Source organism: Hoplias malabaricus, chromosome 4 (genome assembly GCF_029633855.1).
Source record: "Hoplias malabaricus isolate fHopMal1 chromosome 4, fHopMal1.hap1, whole genome shotgun sequence".
Lineage (NCBI taxonomy): Eukaryota > Metazoa > Chordata > Actinopteri > Characiformes > Erythrinidae > Hoplias > Hoplias malabaricus.
Genome location: NC_089803.1, coordinates 31,128,300 through 31,140,350, shown reverse-complemented (window position 1 = coordinate 31,140,350; position 12,051 = coordinate 31,128,300). Strand labels below are relative to the sequence as shown.

At 37.8% G+C, this 12,051-nt stretch overlaps 1 protein-coding gene across 1 annotated transcript in view; it reads right to left on the bottom strand.

Annotated features, from left to right (window-relative positions):
• tln2b (talin 2b) overlaps nucleotides 1-12,051 on the bottom strand; it is a 126,083-nt gene that overhangs the window by 27,807 nt on the left and 86,225 nt on the right. Inside the window, exons 23-33 of the mRNA XM_066667018.1 lie at nucleotides 10,163-10,276; nucleotides 9,925-10,038; nucleotides 9,445-9,579; nucleotides 9,127-9,255; nucleotides 8,043-8,145; nucleotides 6,807-7,015; nucleotides 5,885-6,004; nucleotides 5,297-5,494; nucleotides 3,028-3,167; nucleotides 712-805; nucleotides 455-544 (exon numbers count right to left, since the gene is read on the bottom strand). Of these exons, the coding sequence (XP_066523115.1) occupies nucleotides 455-544; nucleotides 712-805; nucleotides 3,028-3,167; nucleotides 5,297-5,494; nucleotides 5,885-6,004; nucleotides 6,807-7,015; nucleotides 8,043-8,145; nucleotides 9,127-9,255; nucleotides 9,445-9,579; nucleotides 9,925-10,038; nucleotides 10,163-10,276 (1,446 nt within the window). The remainder of the gene's footprint in view (nucleotides 1-454; nucleotides 545-711; nucleotides 806-3,027; nucleotides 3,168-5,296; nucleotides 5,495-5,884; nucleotides 6,005-6,806; nucleotides 7,016-8,042; nucleotides 8,146-9,126; nucleotides 9,256-9,444; nucleotides 9,580-9,924; nucleotides 10,039-10,162; nucleotides 10,277-12,051) is intronic.

Here is a 12,051-nt window from a genome sequence, read left to right as displayed (position 1 = left end):
ACAGACACCAGAGGGAGCATTATCCTACTGTTTCCATATAGTGTGTATTCTTAACATTGTAGTCTTTAGGATTAAGTTACAGTTGAAAATTAATTATTTCATTTTTAAAGCTCGAGTAGAGAAAATATTTTAAAAAAGCATTTTTAAATTATTACCAAGTTTGTTTGTAAGCAAACAGACACTAAATAGTGATTTAAAAATAAATAAAAAATGTATTGTGTTCTTTTGCAGAAAGAAAAAACAAATAGTGTCATTCTTAAACAATAAAAGAAATCGAGGAGAGTCCGAGGTAGAGTCAAACCTGTCAAAAGAACACTGAATGCAAGTTAACATTTAGGGAATGCCAGGAACAAAGGAATGTTGGTAAAGATGGAGATGCTTATTTTAAGCATTATATAACACATCAGGTAAATCAGACAGCTTTGTTTATTCTTTCTGGAAAAAGTATGTTTACCTTAGAGTTCTCCATCACGCTTTCTATGCAGTCAAAATAGGAAAGGTCACTGACTGGCTCATTCGGATTGTCTAGCATTCCTCTAACTGCCTGGAGAAATGAGACAGAAAGATTTTGTTCTCTGGATGCCAAAATTTATATGCACAGAATAGAAAGGTATTATTTAGTAATAAAGAGCATAAAATTGTACATAGTCCAAAAACAGCACACTATATGTGGGTGTGTATCTGTGTATGAGCACAGGTGTGTTTGCTAACCTCAAGCTCACGTAGGGCATTGTCACATTCCTTCTGGCCTGGTGCCTGCTGGGTACACAGTGTGATGAGCTGGTTAATGCTCTCTGTCACTGCTCTGAAACACAATACATACACACAAACAAATACAAACACATTTCCAAAAATACACAAGTACACATTGTCTTACAAAAGATGCATTATAACTATATCTCTAATAGCACAAATAACTGTTTGTAATCTGTAGATTTGTTGTATCTGTCTGGACATAACTTTAAAACCATTGCACCAACTAGCAACTTGATTTTCTTAACTATATTTACCATCTGGAAGTAGGATTCCTTTCAAAGCCTACACATTAGTTAAAAGAGAATAAGGCTGCAAATTTCATTAATGGCTTACGCCCGTTTCCTCTGCATGGTTAGATGTAAAAAGCTGTGGTGGTATATATCCATGCCTGGGTGGATCCTGGTGGATCTTGACAAAATATAATGATTTCTGCTGGGTTTCGGACAGTGTTTCATACCATATTATCAGGTGTTGTAAAATTATTTTTAAGGATTGTGACAAAATTGAGTACACTTTCACATATCTGTATTTCTCATTGCTGCCTTTCCTTATAGTAATATGTAGTCTCCAGCTGTATTCATATTCAATAGTTCTTTATAGAATTTGAGGACTCCTTTTGAGGAGTAAACCTGCCTCAGTAACTCCAGGGATAATGTGAGGGATGTGATGGGTTGGTGGGAAGGTCACAGTGGATCTTTGCCTTTGCTTGTTAGGCCTGCCCAAAACATATTATGCATTGCTGCACTAGCAGCAGGAACATTTGCACAGCGGGTTAAAGTTAACAGCTACTCCCAAGAGGCTGGATGCTAATTTCTGTGAGGTATGACCTTAAATTCCAGAAAAGAATAAAAATTATCAACAGATAATAGAGACAAGTGCGGACCTGAAGTGCTTAGTAGCAAAGACGTCTTTGATAACCCACTGAATGAGTTTGGGTCCAGTCCATAAATTATTTGTTTCAAAATCTGTCAAAATTTAAACCACTGTTCTCTTATGCAATTTCCTCCCAAACCATCCCATGCTGACTGATTTGGCTTCATCTATTCTTATTCATCAGTGTAGCTTAAAAGTGGACTTGTTATTAAAAACTCACTTTGTCAGGGCATTTTTGTACACACCAACTGTGGAAAAAGAAAACTCAGTCTGTTTTTGTGGGCTGCCTTGGGCAGAAAACATAGGCTAAAAAGAACCATTCTAATTTTGCTTCCCTTCTTATGTGGGAAGACTTTAAAATTGTCCTTCCTTTTATCTGAGTATCACCTATCAAGCACAGAGGAAAAAAAAGAGAACCAAGCTAAACCCATTTAAACTTTAGTTTGCCTCGCTACATTTTCTATGTGATTCATCATTTAAAGGAATGAGCACTGAAACCAGCCATTCTGAAAAGAGCAGCTTAGACAAGGTGTGAACAGTGCTGTGCTGTTGGATCTCTTTAAAATTTTAACCAAAGCACATCACAAGCTTTTATTTAAGACCCTAGGTAGCTGTGTTAACTCGTGGAAAACAGGAAAAATATGTCATTTTTAACGTGTTGTTGATTTAGTTTTCAAACGTTGTCACATAGGTTATTTATTTATTTTATTTAAATTTCTGGTGGCATGGATTAAATAAGTTTTCAAATAAACATGTGTTGTTAGTAGTACTTAGTCATAGCTTAGGTTTGTGCGATGGATGTAGAGAGTCTAAACTACAAACAGCTTAGCAGTTGAGATGGTCTTAGTTAGAACCTGTTAGGACAGCCAGTCTCTGGGAAATAACTGTTCAAACCAAAATCCTTTTAAAACCCTCTGAGCTTTAAACTGTGTTATTTCCTAATGCACACAGTCTATCGCTAACACACAAAACAGAAATGTGTACATACACAAAGCTGTCATAATATGGGTGTCTGTACAGACGAGCACAGCCTGTTTGTGTCTTTATGTGTATCTCTGAAGGTGCTTGTGTGTGCTCGTGCGAGCCTCCCAGCCTCCATCTACCTCATTAAGGAGAGAGAAATCAATCAGGCCCAAAGCCCAGCAGAGCAGCTGCCTCCAATGCCACCTGACTTGGTTTTAGCTACACACACTGTCAGGCAGGATCAGATGCCATGCACATAAACTCCAGCTTATCTTTGTACCAAGAATTTTTGCCTTGCCTTTTAGAGTAGAGGCCTGGTATAAAAATCTTGAGTAAATTTTCAGTGTTCTTTTCTCTAAAAAAGCTACATGCCACTAGCTTGTACCCTAAAGCGAAGTAGGTGCTGACAACTTGGACGGCTCTCAATCCACTTACCTTGCTGCAGCTGCTAGGAGATTCTTGGCATTGGCAGCCCCAGGGTCCACAGACAGGGACTTAGCTGCCAGCAACAGTTTGCTGGAGGCCATGGAAATGTTCTTTAGGTTGCCAATCACCTGGATCTGGTCATCTTTGGACTGCAAACAATTAAAAATTCCATACGTGTTTCTAATGGCTCATGGATGTACTGCACATCTGCACATTTTGGCATGAAAAGGTGACTGAATACTGTGCTGTTCTTGCCTGAAAACAACTATATTGTTACAGCTTTTTGAGGGATTTCAAAATAGAGAAGGACTGGCAGAGGATTGTTTTGTGTGGCTTTCCCTAATCATGCTCTGTGTTGATTATTAGCACATTCACGTTGATTACCACTGTGTTGTATCAGTACTTCTTTTAAAATTCTTTGGGAACTGAGTATACCAGTTGCTGTAGTTTTGAAAGTGAAACCTTTTCAAATTTGTTTTCATTGTGCCACAGAAGACTTTTCCACTTCCCCTCAGTTCATCAGAGCAAAAAGAGCTCTGGCTCAGTAAAGGCAGCAGTGTTTCAGGATCATGTTAATATGGTTTTCACAGATAATGGTTTTGTGAAGTGTTTCTGAGCCCAGTGATTTCCACTACAGAAGCATTTCTGAGGGCCCAAAAATCACATAGGACCAATATTGTTTTTTGGCTTTGTTCCTTACATACTGAGCATATTGATATTTCTCTTCTCTGAATCTTTTAATGCTATGTAGAAGAGATCTCTAGGTTCTTTGCTATTTTAAGTTGAGAGACATTATTCTTAAATTGTTACAATGTTTGCCTGCAGTCTTTTACAGAATGATGAACCCATCTTCTGAAAGCCTCTCTACGATGCTTTTTTTAAACCCAATCATGTCTCTGTCCTGTTGCCAATTAACCCAGTTCATTTTTTGTAGCATTACATAATTTTTGTCTTTTGTTGGAACTTATTTGGAATGCATTGTTGACATCAAATTAAAAATGGGTATATGTATGTTTTTTTTCAATTGTTGGTTTTTATTTCAACATAATACAATTTTGTTCTATTTTAAATATAGTATATAAATGTACTGTGAAAATGTGTTTTCACATAATTGTGTTCAGTTTTTATTTATAGCCTACACAGGAAATTATTAATGTTTCAGTGAGAGAATATTTTTGCTCTATATTGAAGCTAAACAAGCCTCTTTTAACTCACACAATGGCTAATATTTGTTTCTCTTGACTCAGAAATGTGACTTTTTAGTTTAACAAACAAAGCTTACATAGTGCAGCTTTAAAGCTGAAATACGTGTTTCCCAAAACCTCTTGCTCTTTGGGTACAAATTCACGTTCACTTAATATTACTCTTATGTTAGCGTTGCTCTACTTGCATAGTACCTTAATATCTAGAACCAGAACTAGCATACAGAACCATAATATCCACTTTGGTGCTTGGAGATAAATTGTGTAAATTATAGAGCATGCTGCCGCACCAACCGATGCCTGTTCATGCAGCCCTCTCTCCCTGTCCCTCACTTACTTTTATTAGGCAAGTCATGCTCCATCAAACCCCTTCCCCAACCCATCTCTCCAAATTAATGAGCAAAATAAGCAGAACGAGAACATCATCAACGATCTCATTAAGATGGAGTGGTGAGCACATTCCCGGGGACGATCATGTGCCTAAATGAATTAGATGAGAAGGTCTAATTAACAAATGAATCAAAATAGTTTGATGGATTTCACCCATTCTTCAGTAACACACTAGTCTTTGAGATTTTGTAGACGAGAAGATACTTACAATGTATAGAACTGTTGTGTACTGTAAGCTGTTGATAAAGGTTTGTTTGTTTGAATATTTGAATTCTTAATAGTTACTATGATATCTAGGCAATGATAAAAATAAGACAGTAACATACTATTCTCAGTGCACAGGATTGATTGGCAAACACTGAGTGGAGTAACAATGTTTGCCTTCTCTATCAATGTCATTACTTTGAAAATCTTATCAATTTATATTTCAAATCCGGGTTGATAATATACAGAATGATGAACTGTGACCTGTAACAATGCCGAATCGCCTAAAAGCACTTCCTCTCTGCGTATTTGTATCAAAGGATCACAGTTTGCAAGCAAATTATTATCTTTAATAGACTTAATAGTTTTTCATGGTGCCTGTTTAAGTGTGAAATGCTCCTTTAAAAATTAATGCAGCATGAAACACTGCTGTGGTTGCTTTCTTCCCGGTGGCAATGGGCCGTTTACTAACAGGTGTGTACCTGAGTGTGTCCAGCCATCTCAATGCCAGCGTCCAGAAACTCGTCAAAATCTCGGCTGAACTTGCCGGAGGCCACAGCCAGCTGGCTACTGGTGCCCCGGGAAGAGTGAACCACCTCCCCAGCTGAGTGGTTCAACTCAGCAGCGGTGTGATTTAGCTCCGTCTGAGCCTCCTGGAATGACTTAGAGCACTGAGGCAACTGCAGAGATACAGGGATCTGTATTAGTGTTGTGACTGAGGTCTGTCAAAACAATGGTTATTTATGTAACCGGAAACATTTTCCTAGAATATTTAAACTGTAAATGTGCTTAGCTATAGATAGACATAAAAAAAATACTACAAACCCCCCAAAAACTAAGCAAAATATGAATACATGTAAAATATGCTGGATTTGCTCTAAAATAGGTTACCCATTTATTTATTAATAGATAAAATACCAGCAATAAAGAGGAATGAAAGCAAGAAAGTTAAAATCTATATTTAATAATTATTTTAGTTATTAAAAGTTTCTATACTTTTAAAAAGGCAATGTTTATAGTGTTAGAAGACTTAATACATTTTTCACACCTACAAACCAAGCAGGACTTACATTTTCTACCAGCAGTTTCTTACTGGATTCTCCTATGCTTCTCAGAGCCATGTCCACATCCTTCTGTCCAGGTAAGCAGTTCACACAGTTATTCAGAGAGTGAGAGACAGCCTTTGCTACCTGAAAAACACACACACACAGTACTATGTATCAGGCATCCTAACAACCCTACAATGTCCTAGGGAAAAGCAGCTTGAATCTAAAATGCTAATCAGCCCCAAAGCAGAGCACAGAAATCCATGTCCCTAATTTATGCCACTGTCACAGACATATGCCAAGCAATATGTTTATCTCCCTAAGGAGCCCCAACAAATCAGGAAAAATGCTGCAGCCTTCCAGAAAGCAGGCCGCCCAGTCTCAAAATGACAATAGAAAATAGCTCAGTTAACAGGATATAATTGCTCTGGAGGTGGGTGATGTGCTACTTTTCAGCTTCTTCTGAGAAGTGTGAGAAAGTGATCGTGAGAGAGAGCTACAGTCAAAGAGAACAAGAGGAAGATTGACATGGAGGAAGTGGAATTCAGAACGCTTTCAAATTAAACTCCTCACTGGACTTTCATGAAGAAAATGTGTTTTAAATTTATTTAGCATTAACCTTAAATATTATTCTGGAAAACAATAAATAACTTAATCCATTACATTTCAAGGTATGAACGTGAGTCATATTTTAGTTTTTTAAATCTGTGAACTATAATTAACATATTTGTAGCATTATTAGTAGAATGTAGTGACTTAATGGACAATCCCAACTAACTTACAGTAGCTGAATTAGGATGAAGTATACAGTAAGATTAATATTGGTGTCAAGTTAAGTTAAGGGGATAAATGAAAAGCCATGATAAGGTGTTGCTTCAACTAAAAGATTATTATTTGATGTAAACTGGGCCAGTATGGAGGTTAGGTGATGCAGTGTGTAACTGACCTGGGCAAGTCTCTGCTGGCTTTCAGCATCGCCAGGGGATACCAGAGCCTGGTGGGCTTCATGGATGAGCATGGCTGAGCCTTCCATCACATGGCTGGCTGAGTCCAGCATGGCTGCTGCAGACTGCCTCTCCACTGTGCAGGCAGCCACTCCCCGAGCAGCCTGGGCTAGAGTCCGTAGAGCCTGGGCAGTCTCCCTGGCAGCTACGCCTGGAAAAACACACACACACACACACACACACACACACACACACACACACACACACACACAGAGACTGAGAAAATTACATGGCTGAAAGGATCCTCAATTGTCATAAATTCCATCATTACATTTAATGCTCCCCAATGTTGTATCACTTTCCCCTAGAGCAGATAAGAGACACCATTCACAGTAACAGTGCTTTTAAGTCCCACACTGTACCATCTCAATCTCCATAATATGTCCCATTAAATGGCCCAACGAGAGTACAAAATAACCAGTCCATTCTGTGTTCTTTATTACTCTTAAGTAACCCTTGAGCCACCCATCAGCCTCAGCTTTTAGTCCTCTCCAGCAGCCCTATCAGGGGTGAAAGCTAAACTGCCCTTGTGCTACAGTGAATGAGCAATGCAATAGACAGAAGCTCCAGGTGAGAGCTGGTATTTCTTCATCATGCAAGCCAAAAAAGGCTGAACACTAACACAGACAGACTGCACTAAAATCATTATCCAGCCAACTAGACACTAATTGCTGATGCTACGTTAAATGCAGTGAAAATATGATTATTTGGGAGGGTATTGGAATCCTGGATTGCAGTGGATGGGTAAGCCAGCAGAGCTAGGGAAGCAGAGAGCACATTGTTCCAGCAACACTATTACAATCCAGCACTACAGGCCCCTCTGAGATGAGCCATCGAGCCAACTGAGAGAGTGAAATATCACTAGGAGAGAAGACGCAGAGCCTCCACTGCCAGTCTGACAGCTTAGGAAACAGCATTAAAATCCCAGTTAGAAGTTGAAGTTGAGTTTATGTAAGACAACGCTTGGAGGAGTGATTAAGTGTTATGTGTTTGCCATTTCAAATGTTTCTTTAGACTATGAAAAAGAGTAGTGGTTTATCTGGCCTAAGGTACTGAAATAACATCCAGTAAATGTCAGGCTCTGCATTGAATGGTCCAATTTAACTGAGAGTTTTTCCTGATTTCATCAGGTATTTAATTCTGTTTTTTGTGCCTTTATATAACTGCAGTGGCCTTACCAGTGTAGTGTTCATTGCCCTGGGCAGCACAGGTCAGCAGCTGAGCCATGGAAGATCCTACAGCCTTGGATGTACTTCCCAGGTCCTGAGCACATTTCTCTAGCTAAAAGTGAAGGAGAGTAAATCCCAAGTTACAATAGCTTACTATGCACTTAAAGGGCTCATATCATGGAAAGAAAGTTGATTATTTTCGTTTATTTGGATGCACATTCCTTAAGTGTCAAAACACAAAACACAAAGTCCCCATTTTATGGAAACTGAGCTTCAAAAAAGCAGCCTGTTTTAAATTTTCCAAGGTTACCATAGCTACATATTTACATATGGTTACACAATCGTCTTATAGCAGTTAGACTGCCCATTCATGCTGAAGTGATGAGATAAGGAGTGTTGCTCTAAAGACAGTCAGTAAAAGAGTTATTACAGAGAAAGATGTGGGGTTAAAGTAATTAAAACTTTGCTCTGTTCCAGGCTGTCAGTAAACAATTTTTCGATTGGATTCTTACATATGTAAAATGCATGCTGACATCCAAATTGAGTTTAAAGATGATGCACATCCCAGACAGCAAAATTACTCTAGCCCTTGTCTAGCCCACATCTCCCATTTTAATAGCCAATTTGCCACATGGAATGACAGCACTTGAGTAGACTGCTCTCGCTCAACTCAACAGCCACATACCAGGCAGAAGTCACTTTTTGGACTCTTTTGGCTCATATCTAGTCAGCCATGGACAGCAGAGCCATATCTTTGTCAGAAGTGAGCCATTTCTGCTTTGTGATGCGGGCTTTTTAAAAAAGTGGTCTACTTCTGTTTCACATGGAGTTTGTCAGTACAGACAGTGGACCAGCAGTGTTACATCTCTGCCAGAAGTAGTCCACATGTTTTTAAGGGTTTTTTTGTAGTGTCTTAAGGATTCTGTATACTTTAGCCTACAGTGCATTTGACTGAACCTCAGAAACCAGTGCCAATCAGAAGGAACAGGCTGTATATTTCTAAGGGCTTAAAAATGGTCATGTAAATTTGTCACAATTATTTTAGGTTATAAATGCTGTAAGTGGACTTCAACATTCAAACATAGGTACTAACAGAGTCTCCAGGTAGTGGTTTGAGTTGTCCATCAAGGGCAGCCATCTTAGCATCTTGGAGTTCATTTTTTAGTGTCTGGACTGCGCTCAGAGCTGAGTCTATCTCCAGGGGCCCACAAGCTTCATGAGCCTAAGACCATATCAAAAACATATCAAATCATGCTTAACTTAATACCACAGATAAACAGTATGATACTGAATCACATCAAAAGCAATTTCAACACAATATATTAGACAGGAATAATTATAACAAGAAATAAAATTAAAACTACTATTCATAGTTACAGATGTCAAGTGTAAACTGAGGAATTGGGGCTACCTTCTGAGCAGCTGTCCGTAGCTCTGCCAGGCAGGTGGCTAAGTTCTTGGCACACTGACCCAGCTGCATAGCTGCGGCCTGGTCAGTGACCGTAGGAATAGCTGATTTAGCTGAGGTCACCATTTTGCTTCCAGGCTTTGAGATTAAATGATAAATCCTTTGTAAGTGTAATTACAGGAAATGCAGTATGTTATCAGAAAATGTATACTTGTAAAGGTGACTGATTATAGAACTCAAATCACCAATAAAACCAACCAAAATGTGCTTCTTATTATCAAGAAATTTCTAAGCATCATTCAATAAATACTACGAACATAACATCTAAGTTACTCAAATATAAGAATGAATTTGTGAAGTGTGGACCTGCCGACAGGTCTTTATAATTTACGTATAAACAAAAATAACAAAGTGAAAATTTAGGGAAAGGGAAAATTTAAAGATTTAAAACAATAAAGTATAATTAAGTAACTGTGGCTAGACCTGAAGAAAGCTCTGACTGGCAATGATGAGGGTCAACTGGGCACTCAAATCCTCTGGCTGGGCCTGGCTACTTCTCATCCCTTGCACCAGGTGAGGGATGTGGTCCGCTACGACCTTCAGTAAAGAAAACACACAAAGATTTGTCTCTCATTATTGTGGCGCAAAATGTATATGCCAGAGCTAATGAATTTGTGAAATTAATGAATACTAAAGAAAGAAAAACACTGAGCCACAGTACCTTGCAGCTGTGCACTAGCTGCTGGTGAGAGGAGGTGTTCTTGTTTGAAGCAGCTGCATTCTGAGCAGCTGCGATGGTCTGAGTAGCTGCTGCTGCAGCCTGCTTGGCAGCAATCTGACCCAAATAAATAAAACATTTTCTATTAACACTACAACTCAGTGTAATCAATGTCATTACACACTAAGTGTGCACTGCACCCTGCACTACTAGAAGTGTATGAACGCAAGTGGATACATTCAGTGTTACGTTATAACAATTTTATGCACATATACTGGACACTAGTAACAGGAATCCAAATTGGAAGCTCATATAAAACATATAAGAGACATGGGCAAAAGCGTGACCCTCTGAAATCTTTGAATGGTTCATCCTGTATTCTATGACAACTGCTTAATTCAATCATTCAATATTTTTATTTTTACATATGTTATTACTTGTAGTAAAATATATAGTCAAATTAGAGATGGGCAATATGTCCTAAAATAATATCACAGTATTTCAGGGTATTTGGGTGATAACTATATTCTTGGCTATATGACAAAACACTGAAAATAATTTTATTCATTTCAGGAACACACTTTTGCAACAAAATAAATGTTATATTTATATTAATTATATTTAATTAACAATGTATTTAATGTCTTATTTAAATTGTATTTATTATATTTTATTTCTGTACAAATATAACTATTTTAAACATTCAGAAGAAACAACAAATAAATGTATAAACATTTGAATATTTTGTACACAACCGTAACTTACCACAATTCTGACTTTGCATAAAAAATATTTAGAATATTGATATTTATATTCAAACCACCTCCACACGACTGAAGTCACTTGTCTTTTGGAACAAATTTTTGAACGGAGAGCAAATTTCCAACGTACCTTTCACTGCGCCTAAATGACTCAGGTAATGAATATATGCCGTATTACGTGTAACTGCACAACGTCATTGCGTAAACAAGTCTGAATATCACGATAATCAAGATATAGATTTATTTATCGTTTAAAAAAAATTTACACCCAGTACAATATGGCACAGTCCTAATCAAATGTTCATAAAACATATAGTCTCGAATGTGCGCTGGTGCAAATGACTACTGAGTTTAATGATGAGCTTTTGGAGTTTAGCAAAATGGTGAAAAGCTCCAGAAAAAAGGGGCATTCCATAGCAGTGGAAGTATGAAGGGTGAAAAAAGCAATCTCAACAACAATGCCGTCTTTGTTGACAAGAGAAGGGCAAAGTGTGCTCCAAATGCTGCAGGATCCCTCTGGAGGAGAGAAGCCCCATCAGGGACAGAGAACATATTCTTCTTGAAGCAAACAATCAAATAGCCCACTCTGTTAGCAATACTTGAAACTAGCTGCTTGGGATAAGAACAGTGCCGAATAAGAGTGTGAAGCTCACAAGGTGACAGGTTTAAGGAGCATTTCTGAAAAAAGCAACCAAAAGTCAATGAGTAGATTTATAAATTTCTATTATCCTACAAAGCTTTAAACATCTAAAATCTATTACAATGTATTAGTAGTAAGTGCCTCAGGGTAGGGCTGATACAGGATCTGCTTCCTGAACCCTTAGACAGTACTGTGCCCCATTATTGTTCTTTTTTTTAAATGTGTTGCTGCCCTTTTTTTCTATGGCAAGAAGTCAAAGCTGTAGGTCTAAATGTATGTTAAAATACCTATTAAAAGCAATGTAAAAGGTAAAAATCTGCCACTGCTATTTTCCAAATAATTAACCGGCTACAATATCATAGAATGATTTTTAAATTATTTTGATCTTGAGAGGCAGAAAATGCAAACAGATTTTAATACTTTTCAATATGAGATTTTAGCTCATTTTAAAAATTAACTATGTGTATTACTGATGAATACAAATAAAGCAT